Genomic DNA, 17,965 nt, shown 5'->3' on the forward strand with positions numbered 1-17,965 from the left:
AAGAGAAGCTCACCAAGAGAGTCTGGTTCCCATGGATGATGTCTTTAGGCATCAGTTTAGTAAAACAGTTTCCTTTCCCTGTTTCTAAAGTGAAAAGTTGAAGTTAAAACAAGAGGCATCAATGAATCATCAGCAGAAAAAAGGAGAGATTCCACTCAAATCCAATTTAAAGTGAGATATAGTTTATAAACAGCTATGCACAGCAAATGCAGTAATTACAAGCACAATAATGCTGTTTCCAGAACGTGTTCAAAAATTGCATATGAACCCCAAAGTGTAGAAGAAGGACAGTTAGGACATCATAAGTAATGTGTAGATGCTGGCTGTGCCACAGTATTATTAAGGAACCCCAACATAAGTTTCAATGTTTTCAAAGCAGTTAGAAAATAATGAGTTGATCAAGGGTCACATTGTAGTTGGGAAGGAATTTATATCTTTGGGACTTAACAAAAGCAAACAGCATCTTCAGTTAACTGGCACTGTCCCGAGAGCACACAACATCACCAAATCCACTGAAACCAGAGATTAAAAAAAACATCACAATGTTGTTGAATGATGTGAAGCTGTGACTGTGCTCTTCAGGCATGTCTTCTGTTCATAAACACGTTTTAGAATATGACTGTTTTAACACTACAGGTCAGCGGTAAGCTCGAGGTTTATGCGTATTTTGTCTTTTTTGTCAGCTGGACTTATGTTTGCTCTTATATACGCTTAATAAAGAGATCCTTTTTTGCTGTTCTTATTTCTCTCTCATCTCTTCATCATTTTCTTTAAGTGTACACTGCTACAAATCAAGCTGCATTTTTTGGGAAGAAAAAATAATCTCTGTCTCTTCTGTGTCTCACTTTTTGACGCCCCTTTCAACCAGCCAATCCATCGAATGTCAGCCTCTCTTCCTGTCTTAGTTACACATTCAATCCCATGCGTTACCTCCTTCATCCTTGGTTTCTATTCTAGACCCACTCTCTCATGTCCTCAGTTGTCCTGCAGTCTCAGTCATCCATTTCTCTCATGTCAGACGACCCAATAGGAAAGAGCATGTCGCTCTCTAAGGACAGGTTGCTGCCTAGCCCGGCCATGCGGCTCCGCAGTAGAAAGTGTGTCCTCCTCTGCAGGAGCCTCTGCTGCTCCTGCTTCAGCTCCACGTAGGAGCGTGAGAATGTGTGGAAGATGGAGGTGACGGGAAAGGCCATGAGGAGGATGCCACTTAGGATGCTGCTCAGAGCCACCACCTGACCCGGGATGCTCCTTGGCACCATATCCCCATAGCCCACTGTTGTCATGGTGATGACAGCCCACCAGTAGGTAGCAGGGATGCTTGTGAATTCCTGTGTGGTGGCCATTTCATTCTCAATCAAGTACAGCAGGGGGGAGTATAGTGCGATCGCCACACACAGGAAAAGGAGTAGCAGTCCAAACTCCCGTGTGCAGCGGCGTGCTGTCAGGCCTAGAGTTTGCAGGCCCAGGGAATGGCGAGCTAACCGCATCACGTAGAGGATACGCAGGGCCCTCAGCACACGCAGCACCAAGCCCACTTTGTCCAAGTAGGTGTTGCCTGAGCCCAGCCTCTTCTCTCCTTTGGAAGTGCTGTCCACCACTAGTGTAATGTAGTACGGCAGGATTGCTACCACATCAATCAGGTTCAGGGGCTGTCTGAGGAAGGTCAGCTTGCTGCGATCTTGGATGAAGCGCAGGGTGAACTCCAGGGAGAACCAGGCTACACACACAGTCTCCACAATGAAGATATTATAGCACATCTGGGAACAGGTCCCCTGTTTAGGAAAGAAACAAAATGTGGTCACCAGCATGTAGATGAGGTCGAATCACTAGAGGGAGCCACCTCAGTGTGAAATTCAAACGCTAAACAGTGGTAGGACTCTGCAGCCCTCAGCACGGCAGCCAAGACAATGAAAAAATAAAAATAATTGCTCATTACAGATCAAACCACCAGTTTTGGTTATGGGGGAAAAAGTAATGTCATTAGGCAGTAAATCTTAGGTCAAAGCGTCTAAAACGATACCGCCACACTTCCAGAAGCAGTGTATTTTTCTTCATGATTCAGTGCGTGGTTGAAATATGGTTCAAAGCATTTAAAAGCACATACTGCAATAGCCGCTGAATGCAGTCCATATCAGGGAATAATATCATTATTATGAAACATACTCCCACAGAGGAGGAAGTGGCCTGACCACCTGAAAACTCCAGATAACCTGAAACACTTGTGTACTTTTAATGCAAGGCTTTGTCGTCTTGTTGAGGAGCTGTTAGAATGAGATCATTGGCACTTTATTTTAAAAACAAATGAATTCAGACTCTCAAGTGAGAATACAGTGCAAGGGTGTCAGATGAATATATCAGTGACTAAATCAGACAACAAGCAGCTTTTCATTTCCTTTTTCAATTTTGTTTTTCTTTTTTTCCCCTCCCCCGTTTTCTTAGGCAGTTATTGGTTTAACAGTGTGACAGAGGTGATGTTTAACTCATCTGCAGCTAATGCAGGGGTGGCCAACTCCAGGCCTCGAGGGCCGGTGTCCTGCAGGTTTTAGATCTCACCCTGGCTCAACACACCTCAATCACTTGATTAGTTCATTACCAGGCCTCTGGAGAACTTCAGGACATGTTGAGGAGGTAATTTAACCATTTGAATCAGCTGTGCTGGATCAAGGACACATCTAAAACCTGCAGGACACCGGCCCTCGAGGCCTGGAGTTCCCTCACTCCTGAGCTAATGTCTCACTGTACAGGAGCGAACGTTTTGCACTCCACCCATTTCCCACAATTACTGTATCTGCACTTGATTATCTGAACAACTTAAAACAGAAAGAAAGAAAAAAACAACACAAACTTTTTCCCCCACAGTGGAAATCAAAGAGTTTGCAGTCAATCTGCACTTCTATCAAAAGCCTGCTTTTTTAATTTTCACAAAAGCTTTCACGACAAATCAATTAATTAATTCACAACCTGTTTGCACTTTACTCTGCGAGAAGATTACGTGTGTGGCTCAGATATTCAATTTTCCTTTGATTTGACTAAAAAGGCTGGGGTGCTAATTATGTTTGTGATTGAAGTCAGACATAATAATGGAAGCATTTCATGAAAGCAGCCTGAGACGTCTTCAAACATTTATTCTAATCTGGGGAAAAAATTGTGGCTCTCTCAGCAGCCTTCCTTCTCTTACTGGAATGAGGTTTTAAAATGACGTGACATTATTAGCATTTTCTTTAATGGCTGAGGGGGTTTTGTAAAGCACATAACCTCTTTTTTTCCCTTTGGATACATCAGTTTAAAAAGAATGGATAGAAAAAACGACATAAACCTGCTGGGTTCACATATTCATTGTCAGTATGTATTGTGGCTGTGCAAAGCAGTTTTAATGACAAATACATTAAAATGAATTAAAAATATATAAATAGAAATGAAATTAAAACAGAGTACAAGTTTTGGTGAACTGTTTTAACTATATTGGTTTCAAAATGAATTCTTATATTTGAAATGTTTGTCAAATTTAGAATGAAATGACTCGATTTGCAAAGTTTGTGATATTCTCATTTTTTCCTTATTAATACAAATACTTCAAAAATGAACTATATTTAGGCACAAGTTACTTTTCTGCTTCTTCTGTCTTCATTTAGATAATTGGTTAATTATTAATTTAACCATAGCTAAGCAGTTCTTTAATTTTAGACACTGGAAATTGAGTCTTCTGGGCAGCTATTTTGAAAAAATTGGATATCATAACAATATTAACCACATTTATCAGCTGTAAGAGCCTCAGAAGCTTTGGGACAAAACCTGTTGTTGTCCCAACTGTACCTCACAGAAACCATACGTTTTGTTTTGCTTTTGTAGCCTTACAACCTCTTCTTTTTTATATCATTTTTAATCTTCATGTGCTGTGTCAAACACCACGTTTCTACTTACCAACTCCTCCTCCTCCCTCATGGCCGGCATGGTGCTGATGGATAAGTTGATGGCAGTGATGGTGACAAACAGCACGGACAAACAGGCAAAGATCTTCCCTGGGAGGCCAGAGTGAGGCCTCTCCACCATGTCCCTCAGCTTAGCCATGCACCGACTGAGTCTAGATTCAGCCGCGCGTCCCCTGTGGCCACTGTCTGAATCCAGCAGATCCTCCAGGAGTTCTTCCTCCTCCTCTGCTCTCTCCATGGCTTCAAACTCCTCCATGCGCTGCAGCAGACGCCTGCGACAGCACCACTCCAGGCTCTCCTCTGGAACCCCCCAGTACAGCAGCTCCTCTCTGAAGGAGAGGGCGCACATCTCCCTGAGGGACCGCAGTTTGCCCGCCCGCAGAAAGGTCAGGATGTTACGGAAGGCACAGGGGCTGCGGTCAAAGAAGAACTCGTTGTGTGTGACATCATAGTCATCACAGATGCGCATAATCTCATCGAAGCTGCTGCAGAGGTGCAGCTGGCCCAGACGTGACAAGGGGAAGTCCTCTAAGGTGGTCCAAGGCAGCTGGTAGCGCAGGCCACCCACGTTGATAATGGCATGGAGTTTACGGGCACTGGACAGGAGTGTGTTATCGTGGATGGTGCTGAGCTCAGGGGCAGGCTGCGCCCTTTTATAGAAGGCTCCCTTGTGAGCCTCCTTCTCTTGTGGGAGGGGAGGGTTGAGGGAGTTATCAGAGGCACAGCTCAGGGCACTGTAGTCATAGTCAGAGCCGTCACCCGCCAGCAGGGTCATCTTTACCGGTCCGCTCACATCCCTGTGCTCAACCTCCCATCAACACACTGTCACCTTCACAGAAACAATAGAGAGTCTGAAGTTAGTGCACCAGTGCAGGTTTGACACAATCGGCCAAACTAATTAAAAAGCAAAGTTTAAAAATCTCTTTAGCAACAGAGTCCTGACCAAGGTACAGTCAGCAGTATTCCCCAGACTAGTAATACACGCAGAGAAAGAAAAGTCCATTATTATTTGATAAAGAGTAAAATGCAAACAACAGACAAAGTTATGAGGTTCAATTATAAGGAAGCTTGAGACAAAAAAGTCATGGTGTCCAGGTCAGTTAAAATCATCATATCACTGTGAGAAGTACTTCAATTCACCTGCCAACATACTGAGCAGTACACTCTTACTAAATGAATACCATCACAATGCACTTTACTGCAGCAGGAGGCACTCGGACTGTTTGCATTATGATTCAAATGGATACGTGAAATTATAAGAAAAGCAGAGTGATATGTAAACAATCTCTGCCTGCAGAACAGCCCACTCACTGTAGAAATGAAAGCAAGAAAGCTGCGTGAAACATTACCACCAACACACTTTTCAGCTATTGTAAAGCTTCAGCGGGGAAACTCCACCGAGCATAATATTAATATGTGTAAACATATTAGTGAAATCCTAGAAGACTGTTTTCATTAACATTACTTCCATTAAATATGTCACACTGACTTGTAATAAAACCTTAATATTCTTCTTTTTAAACGTGTGATGATTAAATAGATTAAAATATGCGCGTTTCCGCACTTGGATGGTGTTTCCTGCTTGTTCGAGCCTCAGGCTGAAGTTTGAGCCGCACTGAAGTCATGAAGCAGTAGCTTTTATTAACTATGCGCCGCAGAGCACTGTGCCTCAGGGTTTACAGGAATCTGCAGCTGTAGGCATTTGTAAATAAAGTCTTTCTGGGTTTTATAAGGCCTTAATTTAAAAATGTCTTTCAACATTTATTTTGTCATAGTGCACTCTAGTTTAGTATCTAGTCCCTTTTAGAACAGCGCCATTGGAAAAAGTTTAGATTTTATTAGCGTTTTCCTACTTTCCTTATTACTACTTTAATGTTACAGCAAATATTTTTCTTTTCTTTTTTTACTAATTTACCTATTTTAACTTGATATTATTGCTTCTGTTTGCTTCCTTATCTAATGTACTAAACATGAACCTCAAGGAATATTGTTACAACAACAATAAGTAAAGAAAGTATGATGATGATGACAATGATAATATTTATTGCTGTTGCTCTGCCTTGAGGTAAATGTTTAGTATAGTCAATTGCATAACTTTACAAGAGAATGAACTGAGGTGGCATTTACATATTGCTGTAGGTTAATTTGCATACTGTTTATTTCCACTCATTCAAACATAACAATAGTATTCTGGTCGTTGAACGATATTTGCAGATATCTCCTTCCAGTGTCTGGCTCAATCACACACACTGGTCTCGGTGAATCCGCCCTGCTATAAAGCCGCAAGATGCAAATCCCAACCCTGGAGAGGTAAGCTGTATTAGCCAATGAATGGCCACTAGGGGGCAAAGATATCTGGTGGACATAAACAGAAATTCAACCCTGCTTTGCTACATGAGATTGTATTTACTGTATTATACGTTTTAAAATAGAATTTGTCCTCAGTTTAATGGCAAAACTGATACCACTCTGAGGTTTCTGTGTTAATTATGGAGTGACAGAGAGGCACTGTTCAACTTTACTTAATATAAGGAGACAAAGAAGGGGAAACAATGCTTTGGCGACAACAGTTTAACTTGTCATATGTTTTGAGTGGAATAAACTAAGCTTTGGGGGACAATATGTGGATTTATGTAACTTTGGAATGAGCCTGACTAACTGTGTCCCCATTTCAAGACTTGATTCCATGTATTTACCCCAAAGTCGTACTGTTACTTCAATTTGAAAAGGAGGGCAAATAACAATGAGGCATTAGTTTCTTTTGACTGAGGTAACAGATCATGATTAAATGTTAAACTCTTAACAGTATACATTTATGTGGGCAACTATTTAACTCCTCACATTTTTGTATAAAGATTTGTCACCCAGTGATGCTGTACTGACTCAGTAATTCACTGATGTAACTGTTATCCTACAGATACTGAAGAGGCTGTTTTCAAACACACTTAATAATCCGTCTGTGCTATTTCTGGCCCTCTCACATTTAGAGCGGGAGGCTTTAAAACGCAGTTAGGTGTCGGTTGAGGTGTGTGTGTACTAACGTGCAATCACACAGTTATGCAGGCTGTTCCGAGTGCCAGCTTATGCACATTTACCAAAGACTCTTCGGCAGAACAAGAGACGAGCACGAGAAGAGGAGCAGCACTATATTGCAATAAGAAAGAGAAGGAACTGGAAAATGTTTACCACTTTATCACCACTTTATCACCAGTGCAGTGACGGCCTTGTGGCCTCTGTCCAAACTAATTTAATCAATTACAGTGATTTAGGGGGAGGCAGGTTAGCCAGTTAGAAATTAAAATGTCAGTGCCTGGATTGCTGCTTGGCCAAATTCTGAGTAAGGATTCTAAAATGGGGATGTGAATGTGTCAACTGAATGGTTATTAGGCACCTGCATTGTCAGCCTGTGTGAGCCACTGATTACAGTCAGCACCATCTTTCACCCCTGAAATCAGAGCAAACCCGCCTGAAGCTTTTCCCTCCAGTGCTCTGCCTTGTTGCATTAACTTCCTGATAATATAGATTTTTGGCTTTATTGGACTCGTCACATGTGGAATGCCCCTGAGGTCAGATCATAACAAAACCCCAGTGCAGTCAGGGAAATCATGCAGGCCATCAGCAGATTCACATTCAATCGCTTCCCACTTTTCTTAAATATAAACGCTGCCTGCAAAATAAACAGTAGTACCATTAAACAAAAGCCAAACACAAGAATGAAAATAAATTTTCAAAAAAGGCAAAATCCCTCCTTTTTGATTCTTCTCACACTCTCCCTCCATGCGGTGGAGGTTATCAATACGCCTACAATGCATCGCCGGTGTGGATGTGCACAAGCCTACGCCACTCTCCTACTAGATTAAATCACACTTAACCCCTTGAGGCTGTTTGATTTCTCACTTTGCCTTTAAACCGATTGTGCTTTTCCATCTCCGCAGTCACAGGAGCATTTTTTTAAACTCTTGTTTTGTTTTGTTTTCCTTTCCGTGCAATGTTGCGCCTCTGATGTTTCCTCTGGGGGACAAAGTCTAGAAGGAGAAGGAGAGATGAAACGCTGCAAAGACAGCGAAGGCTGTTCTCCCCACCAGATCGGCTGAGGTCTGGCCTCTTTCTGTGCCAGCGTTATCACAGCTAAGCCACAGGGCATGTTCTCCAGATTGCCTGGTGAGTCACTGGGTTGTGAGTCTCAGTTGCCTGACAGTATTGTGCATGCATTTCCCATGGTTCCCTCCTCAAGAGTCTTTGGAGACTTTTAATACCACCAATATTGACTGAGATCATTTTAAAGAGCCCACTAGTGATCATGACCACAAGATCAAAGAGCAATTTAAAAAAATTATAAGCTTTTAAAAATAAGGAAATGTGTTGTAACTGTTGAGATCTGTCTGTTATTTTCTTTTTACCTGCCTGCAGAGGCATGTGTTAAAGAATTTTGTTCAGTATGGGTGGTTCATATTCAAATTTAATAGTAAAAATGAACATCTGAAGAGTGTCTATGTGTTTGTGCCCGCAAAGAGATACAAATAGTTTACTTAGCGATGACTATTTATTGCTGCATATCTCCATATTGCTGGAAGTGCTGTGTAAGACAGATTTTACCAATCTGTCTCTGAATCAAAGATTTGCAATTCAGCTTGACTCATTCTGTGAAATACAGACACATGGTAATTTGATGAGTATCAGATTTTTGTCAGTGTTTCTGATGAAAATCGAAACCTCTAAGCTTTCCAGTGGCAGCTGTTCAAAGTGTAGAGTTCGGTCTTATTTTCTTGCATGTAGCCCCTCAACCATATTTAAAGCAATAACGTGCTGTAAAATAAATGCTCTCTATAGAGATGTTCCAGAAAAGCGCATGTCACCTGACAATGAAGTCATGTCAGTCATGTCCTCTCAGGCTTAATGACCATTTAAACCACACAATGTTCCTTTTGTTCTCCCCAACAACCACTTCTGCTCCTATTCCCTTAACAGCTCACTGTTCTCTAATGGACTATAAGAGGATGGTGTTTCCAGAAATGGACCGCAAGAGCTGCCAAGACCCAACTGTCTCTCTCTCTCTCTCTCTGAAATCTGGTTAAACACTGAAACAGTCAGGCATGCCAGAAGCAATCCTACCCCGAAGACCTTTCCTTACAGTAATTCAAGCAGGAATAGTTGTAAACAAAAGTGTTTCTTTTTTGTTGGATGTGGGTGGTATTAATGCATGCCGAGAACCCTGGAAGAAGCTACAGTATAGCTCCAGGGCAATAAATGTCTCCCCAACTCTGTCTGTGGTCCACCACAGTGCGCTGCTCTCTACTTCTGAGGTACAGAAGTATTCTGTGCAGATAATATGTTTCAGTAATGAGCTATCTCAGCACTAATGGCTACTCTTTTTCATCCTGTTCACTGTTCAATTCAACTGGAGTGAAAAGCAGCAACAGAATGAAATGTATCTGTAAAATAAACCACCTTTCATTTTATAAAAATGTCGTTTTAAAAGCTTAAAAGTCAATTATTGAAATGCAATTCAAGTACTTCTTCATGTCTCGCTTGGAATAAAATGTCGTGTAACAAAGAGCAAATGAGAAGCATCACACCTCTGTCATTTTCTGTCCACAGTTTATTTTCCAATCTGTCCTCTGCCCGTCCTTCCTTTTTAAAGGGCTCTATTCCCCAGACACGATCTGAGCCGGCCCACCGACTCTCTAGGCTTCTACCTCACTGCTCCATATCATGCCTCAGCACTTCCCGTCCTCTGATCCCTGACAAACTGTGACACACAATATTTAGTCAGCACACAAAACACCTCAACATTACACCCATCACTCACATCCGATGTATAACGACAGCATGTGTTTTTCTTTTTCATCTCAGGAATTTTCCTGAGTGGATGATTGCACACTCTCACCATTTGCGAGTGCTCATCTAACTTGATTATATAAAGATTGCATAACATTAAGTTCTCTGCATCGTTTGCGTGCATTAACCGATACTCACTTTTCATCTCTTGCTGCCCTTTTCCTGTCGAGCTGCAATCATCCGACCACCTAATCTTTCAGGGCTGTGTAAATAATGTGTTTTTCACAAGCAGCAGATAAAAGACAGCGAGCATGTGTGCAGGCATCACAACCTCACTGCAGAGAAGATCCGACTGTCTGTCACTTTGGACAGAGTGTTTCAAAAGACCTCTGCACTAGGGCGCAGCGCAAGTCCCTGCAGGCTGAAGTGACAGAAGGTGCTCGCACCAGTCGCTTAAAAGCTCAGCAAGGAAAAAAGAAGAACTCAACTCAACTTAAAATAAGCTGATGAGATGGTATAAATGGACTGTAAACTAACAGTTGTCCTTTAAGTGGGAAATTAGACACTTGATGGTCAGTGCTGAGTGTAGAAAATAAAAGCTTTCTTGTCAAAGGACACCACATCTGTGTGTTGGTTAAGTTAGTTGTATTTTTACATTTTACCACAGCTTGAACTGGTTAAAAACCTAAACGGTCAAATCAGAACATGAAAGAGCCAAGGGTTTTAGAAGATGGACTAAATTCACATCCAAGTCTGTGCAGATAAAAGACTTCAGAAGGAAAGACGAGGACTTTTTCTTACTTACACTTTCAAAGCACATCCATCACCCAATTTGTATTGAGTCCGAGCCCTGGCTGCAGATTTCTTTGGGTACCCACTGGTGCTCAGGGAAACAACAGATCAGGAGATGTCTCTCAAGCACCTTAAACATAAAAGCACCTGAGAAGCATACTATAATTACTTTATGGATCTTTTTTGTGGAGTAGAATCAGAGAGCCACTATTAGTTATTAGAATAGGAAAAGTCATTAGTTCATCTCATTAGAGTCACAATTACCTGGTGGAGGGAGAGAGGATGATGGATTACATATCATATATCACTGCTCCAAGGTCTCCAAAGAGGGATTTGCATTGCGGACTCTAATCACATTATGGGCCATTATCTAAAATCATCTTCAGAATGAAACCATGTGCTGTGTTTGAACTGATCTCATATGGGTTCACTGACAGAAACATAAGCTGTGATACGCTGTTTGAGGACTTGAAGTTGTTCCCACGTTCAAAAGTTTCCCTTGCATCAATTTTCAGTTTAAAATTAGATTTTGAAAAGTGTTTTTCATTTCAAAGGACACTGCAAAGATAATGTATATATATATCAAATATATGTCCCTCCTCAGAGAGCATGCCAGACAAAATCTGTCTCTGCATCGAACCCTGTCTCAGTAAATGTTTACACATCATACAGTGTCATGCTGCTGCACCCTTGTTACCATGGCGTACATGCAGCACATCGGGCATGCAAGTCTCGGTCATCTGTTCGAGACAGATAATTCCTCGTTCAATGAAAAGTGGACCTCACAGGAAACCATTAATTAGCTCAGTCTGATTACAACTGACACTGCTGATGCACCCTTCAAGTTACTTTAAAAGAAATACTGACAGCACATCAGTGTGACCTACGAAAACACTAACAGGTAGGCACATGGCGCACACAGTTATAATATCAAGCCTGAGGAAGCAGCTATTTACATACATGATTTGGAATTTAAACACTGAACGCACGAATGAGAAAAACTCCCAAAGTGTCACTTACAACTAAGGAGTATTGTTTGTTTTTTTCTATACAACAAGCATTAAGTTTAAAAACATGTAAACAAAAAAATCCATACTCACTGCGCTCTCAAATCAGTTCCTCTGCAGCTGTTAGTTTGCTGAAGAAGCCTGAAGGCGATGAGAAGAATGTACATGAGGGAAAATGTGAAGTGTATTTTCAGGCACTGCTGCTACCTCCTTCAACTCTGGTCCATCTATGCAAAGGCACTGGGCTTGTGGAGTACGAGAACGCTATTTGATAATCATGAGCAACAGGCTGCCTCCCCTCCTCTCGCCCTCCCTCCCTCGTTCCCTCCTTCCCTTTCCTTTTCCCTCGACTCTCGCTTTCTCTCTCGAATCCTTCTTCCTCCCCTTCCTCGAGCGCTGACATCAGAAGTGGGATGTGCCATTATACCAAAACCTTTTGAGAGAAATCCATGGCAACCACCATCTAGAAAGAGCCATACTTCCCCTTCACCTTTAAAATGAGAATAATCACTGTCTTTTGATTGTAGACTCACACAAAGGTTTATATTTGTCCAGTGGGTTACTTGGCTGAGGGAGGAGGGGAGGGCCGGTTGTAGGCTGGCTCACACTCACCAGGGTGTCCAATTTTAGACAAGTGGTGGGAAATGTTAACATGAAGTATGATGATGAGGTGGAACGCATGGCTCATACTGAGAATGTTCATTGCAACCGGAGCAAATGTATATATGCAATTTTCCTTTATTTTTTTTTCTTAAATAAATACTTGTTTTGAATTGCCTTTGGATGATAATGCCAAGTTTTAGCAGCATATAACCACCAGAAGTGAAAGCCAAACATCATCAATAAATCTGTAAAAATAATAAACAAAGAGACTGAGGAAATGAAATCCAAAAGAGTAAACAACATAAAATCAATCCATTCTGATTTATTTAGTTCTGCTATATGGTACCTCCACTGAGAATGATCACAAAACCTATTATCCCTTATTTATCTACTTAAATGGAAACTGCAGAAGTAAAGATATATCCACATGTGACAAGTCAATCTCAGCATATTATTCCCCCTTCGGTTCTGTTATGACCCCATAATGGTGAAAAAAAAAAAATGTGCACATTTTTTTGTATGTAAGAGTCCAATTTTGTTCCTCAGTCAGCGGTGTGTGACTGCAGTGTGTAAAAAGTACTATTATTTTATGGTTGCGCTCAGTATGTTTTATTCAAAAAGACATATTGGAAGGAAAAGGGTCAGGTGTAATTCCTGTGAGCTATTGTGTCTCAGAATAGAGTTGTTAGAGCTGCTGTTAGATGGGTGACTGAAGGCAACTAAAGATTGTGATACAGTCCTGGAATGGAAATAACACACTCACAACATTTCCTAGAAAGAAAAAGAGCCAGAAATCCCTGTGGCCAAAAAAATCATAATATCCTCATAATAACCTCGCCTTCTACAATGCCGATCTCATACTGAGGGGCATAAGAGATATGTCTCCTCTCAAAACAAACAAACAAGGTTAAATGATTATCATCTCTGTGCGCTGTTGCAATCCAGACTGCACGTCAGTTTACACAGAACCAATCCACCGTAGCAAACCAGAGTATTGTGTGTTATGTGGAGATGTTATATTGGTTTCACTGGTAAAAATAAATAATTGAAATGGGTATATATTTGTTTTTTGTTAAGTTGCCTAATAATTATGCACAGTAATAGTCACCTGCACACACAGATATCCCCCTAAAATAGCTAAAACTAAAAACAAACTAAAAACTACTTCCAAAAACATTCAGCTTTGATATTAATGAGTTTTTTGGGTTCATTGAGAACATGGTTGTTGTTCAATAATAAAATTATTCCTCAAAAATACAACTTGCCTAATAATTCTGCACTCCCTGTATGAAGAATGTCAGGTTTATTGATTAAGCAAATTCCAAACAAGATGCACGGTCTAAATGTGTTTGCAAAAAAAGGCAGATCATACATGACAGGAGCAAGGGTGTTACCCACACTAAAAAAAGGTCAACTAAAAACACAAAACGGAGAAGGTAGTACAGCTAAAAGGAATCAAAGAAGAAGGAATAAAAAGGAATAATGACACTAGATTTTAAAATAAGCAGACCGCAATGAATGAATGTGATTTAAAATTGACTCTCAGTATAGTGAGGAGACATTTGTTTGACTGAGTGTTTATTCAGTGACATTGTCAACAATGGAGGAAACTAAGCCAGTCATATAAAAATCCATTACAAGTATGTCGAGCAGTGCTGGAAGAACATTTTATAGTTTCACTGGGGGATTTTTAACACCTGCTTTTGTAAATCCAGGAAAGCAGCATTACAGCAATCTTTACTGGTAATAAATGTTTGAACCCCTTTTCAGACTTTAGTCTGCTTTTAGTTATCTAAATCTCGCAGATATCAACATCTATCATTCACTCGTATGTTTTGTGGCTTTACATAGTTTACAAGTTTACAAGTATGCAAGAGTTTACAAAGGAGTGAATCTGGTGCCTTAAGCCTTGAGACCTACCTAAAGAGTCTCTGATTCATCCTCATTTACCTGTATTTTTTCCATCACTAGTCATACACAGCTATTTTATTTTATTTTATAAAACTTAGCGAATGAATTCTATAAAACTGACCCAAGTCAAAGCATAGAGAAAATCATCCAGCGTAGAAAAAGCTGTGTTTCTTCAAAAATGAACATTTATTCTGTTGGATCTATTTGGCACAGATGCTTACGTCATTAACAGACTAACACGGTCACCTTTAGGGCTATGCTGCTAAAAATATGTGTGTGTTGCAGTCTTTGTCTGCAGAGCATTTTTATTTTCCCATTAAAGACAGCCTGTTGTTTTTTATGACTAAGTCTTAATATATGCAGATATTGGCTTGACACTTGAGTGGGCCAGTTTATGGGTGCTAGGAGAGCTCCAGCTATGCTGCAGCGCTCAAACAAGGGGCCTAAATAGATTCTGAAATCACAGTAGCAACAAATCCACCTTTGTTGGATTTGCAATTATTAATTATTAATCAAAGTATATTAGGATTGAGACACACTGTGCTTTCTCATACATATGAGCAGCAGGCACCGGGTGACTTAGTATGGAACATCATCCAAATATGATACAATAAGAGCTAAATAAAACAAGAATTGGATGCTTAAACTGGATGTTTAGTGAAGTGTTTTCATCAAGCCAGCACTGGCAGTGATTGTGTCTACAGGTGTTCACTTGCTGATTGCTGATTGCTAATTGCTGATACACTTTTAACCTTTTTGTTGAGAATTTATGTACTCTCTGAAATTACACCTCTTCATCACTTCTCTCAATGATTATTATTTTCACCTTGGTTTACTGATTTAAGGGTTGAATTTCCACCCTTCATTGAAGACACTCTGAACCCCTAAAAGTACCTAAAAATAAAATGCAGACCTCAAAGGCAACTTTATCTCCAAATTTTTACAGATAATGAATAGTGACTTCCTGATAGTATCATAGGATCATTAGATACCACACATGATAAAATATAAAAGGGACCTTTTAGGCTGGGTACATGTGAGGAAATTAATCACTTTCTTGCACAGTATTAAAGCTACACCCAAATGGCATGCTGTGTCTCAAATTTTGTACTTCCAAACTTGCATGTGCTATTTTAAGTGTATGCGCATGTTAAAACTGACAAGTACAGTATCAGGCATTATCACTTCACATCTTGTCACAATTTTATGCATGTTTAATTTATCTTCAAAGGTTTTAATCAGTGCAGCGTCTCACTTTCATTTTTAGAGAAAATTGTTGTAGGCAGACGCACATCTGCTAATTAAAGCTGAGTAGAAAAAGAGATATTAGAAGTTCACTCAACAAAACTGAAGCAGAAAATTATTCTACAGTCTGTTCCTCACAGCGAGCCATGTTATTTGTTCCAAAACACATTAATGGCACCAGCATGATTGAGAATCCCATTTCAGTCAGTTTGTCTATCTATCATCATGCTTTGCATATTTACCTTCATTCATTTCCTGATGTTGGTGATGTATGTGAGACTTCTGCAGTTTTATGTTTATACATCTACTGGAACTGAAGTTCAGGTAGCATCTTCTAATTAGGATGAGTCTTCGGCAAAAGTGGTTGATGTGAAAAGCACTCCAAAGTTCTGATTACTCTGCAAAGTGAAATAAACTCAGCGCTTTCTGTCAAGTCAGGAATTTTTCTTACTCACAGCTATGAAATGATGCTTTGTGAATAATGTCTTTAAAGTGTGGCCGCAGTGGTCTTAAGCAGCAGGGTAAAGCTGGGGCACCACACTCATTATTTCCCTCAAGGCTAATTGACCTCAAGGACACGATCACTCAGACTGCCCGGCACATAAGAATTGATTCGTACCCACAATAACTGTGAAGATGGAGCCACTACGTTTCAAGAGTTAAATATCGATTTTATAAAAGCTTGTGGTTCTAAAGAATAAAGCCTGCTGGTAATTATTTAAATGTGTCCAAGCGTCTCTGCATTTATCCACGGGCATTTTAACATTGAACTGCTACAGGGTACTAAAAGCCTTTCGGCCACTGTTTGGCTCGACAGTTTCAACTATGAAGGGAAAAAGAGGAAAAGATACTCTGTGGGAGGCATTCTTTGAACATGAAAGATCTTTATTTCCATTCAAACAAAACAAACAAGCCGTCTTACTCGCACAACTGCATTGTTTCAACAGCCGCTCTTTCCCTTTTCATTGCCAACAGAGTACCCAAAATGGCTTTGCTTTTTTTAAACAGTCCTTTCAAATAGTTGATGCTGGTCATGTAGCGGTCCTGGTGACACTAATTTAAAAAATCCTCTGCAGTTTGAGTTCGACAAAGGCCTTGAAGCTAATGAGAATCACACTCATTATCTCTGGTTATTACCAGTTTTGACTAAATTGCAACATACTCGAGGTATTACTGTTTGGGCTTCTCATAATAATGCTCTGTATGATCTATCCAGCCTTGCATAATTTAAGATACTGAATGCGAGTAGGTGAGATAAATGAGAGCGGTCGTCTAATTTTCTCATTAGTTGACCTGTTGTGGCGGGATAAGAACGTTTCTCTGGAAGAATTAGCCTGAAGGTTTATGAAGCCAGTGCAACAAGGTGAGATACAATCTGCCGCAGTGGTTACATTATTGAAAGAAATATTCAGATCATTTAACAACATTTGCCAACAAAAGAAAGCTAAAAAAAAATCCATGTCTTCTAGGAAGAATTTTAAGGTAAAAATGTGTCACATTAGGACTAAAATATTGTTCTTCAAGACTAAATATAAATAATATACACTATATGGATAAATATATTGGGGAATACCTTCAACTTTGTTCAGCCCCCTTGCTGCAAGTGTATCAAATCAATCACCTGTAAATGCAGTCTGCCGTGTATTAGTCCTTTGAAAGAGTCCTCACTGCAGTAGGTCAGCTCCTGAAACATCTTCTCTCCCCAATTTTTGTAAGTTGTATAACTGCAAAGAGGAAGTGTTTAGGAACTACCACGTAAAGTAAAGGCGTCTGGTCAGTGTTTGCTGAGGATGCATAAGTGTGGAAAAGTCACCAACGATCTGTAGCATTAACATCGGCACACAGACTTTGTGCCTTCATGCATACATATGCTAATATATGAAGCCACTATTTTTTAAATACTTAATGTAAATATCTTAATGCAGTAGTTCACAATATTTGGGCCTCGCTGAGAGCACACACGATAAATCTGTTGGGCTGTAGAGTTATTACAGTTTTTTGAGGTCTCAAGAATTATTGAAATTAATCTTATAAATCTTAGAAGTTTAGTGAGTGTTAACAGTTTCAACAGTATATCTTTGGTGAAACCACAACAACTGCAACCTGATTACTGCAAGCCAAAATGGCTGGGATCCACTGACTAAATCTTTAGTTTTACAAACGTATGTTTGATTCAATGAAATCACAAGTCACAGTGTATTTCTACTACTTGACGTAACATATTTTATGTAATAAATATTCTCTGTTGATAATTGCATGGACAGTAGCTTATAAACAGATGGATAATTTTCAGGATTTGACAAAAAGCAGTCCAAAATGTGATTTCGCCACCAAATAATCGCAGCTGTGTCTGTTTGACTGAGATCACTCATAAGTCTTTGCAACTTGGCAGCGCAAGTGTCAATATTGTAACTTCTTTGAGTGTGAGAAAATGGTAAAGATGACCTCAGTATGTGCTGAAACAAAAGAAGAGAGAGGAAAATTAATATACAATAGACCAGGGCCAGCTGTCACAGGGTGGACGAGTATGAACACAATTTATGACAGTGTGTAAATGTGTGGGAGGTCTCTGTGACCCCAGCCTACTTTCCACAGCTAATGGGTCACACAGTTTTTTCAAACAATGCACTGTTAATGGTTTTTACATGTAAAAAACATGCAGTTTTCCACTAATGGCTGCACATTGTAAGCACCTTTGGT

At 40.1% G+C, this 17,965-nt stretch overlaps 1 protein-coding gene and 1 long non-coding RNA gene across 3 annotated transcripts; one reads left to right on the plus strand and one right to left on the minus strand.

The window, feature by feature from the left end:
• Positions 1–165: 165 nt before the first annotated feature.
• On the minus strand, positions 166–15,523 carry kcng1 (potassium voltage-gated channel, subfamily G, member 1). 2 transcript variants are annotated; one of them, XM_082518689.1, is made up of 5 exons: positions 15,508–15,523; positions 11,600–11,647; positions 10,513–10,646; positions 3,922–4,758; positions 166–1,772 (listed from the first exon to the last, which is right to left on the minus strand). In XM_082518689.1, exons 4-5 carry the CDS (start codon positions 4,702–4,704, stop codon positions 993–995), a joined length of 1,563 nt encoding a protein of 520 aa, XP_082374815.1. In that variant the 5' UTR covers positions 4,705–4,758; positions 10,513–10,646; positions 11,600–11,647; positions 15,508–15,523; the 3' UTR covers positions 166–992. The 2 variants fall into 2 exon arrangements, with proteins under 2 accessions (XP_082374815.1, XP_082374814.1); XM_082518688.1 differs by lacking the exon at positions 15,508–15,523 and having other exon boundaries at positions 11,600–11,722.
• LOC309697765 lies at positions 6,147–9,031 on the plus strand. The gene is made up of 3 exons (XR_014273908.1): positions 6,147–6,239; positions 7,954–8,090; positions 8,898–9,031. It is a non-coding gene; the product is annotated as an uncharacterized lncRNA (long non-coding RNA).
• Positions 15,524–17,965: the final 2,442 nt, after the last annotated feature.

Source organism: Aulonocara stuartgranti (genome assembly GCF_965226115.1).
Source record: "Aulonocara stuartgranti genome assembly, chromosome: 20".
Lineage (NCBI taxonomy): Eukaryota > Metazoa > Chordata > Actinopteri > Cichliformes > Cichlidae > Aulonocara > Aulonocara stuartgranti.

What these genes read in the sequence shown, in the direction of transcription:
- kcng1 (XM_082518689.1), bottom strand. Translation starts at nt 4,704, where the DNA reads ATGACCCTGCTGGCGGGTGACGGCTCTGACTATGACTACAGTGCCCTG. An exon ending in TGAGGGAGGAGGAGGAGTTG is followed by an intron (nt 1,773 to 3,921) that starts GTAAGTAGAAAC and finishes TTTCCTAAACAG; the next exon opens with GGGACCTGTTCCCAGATGTG.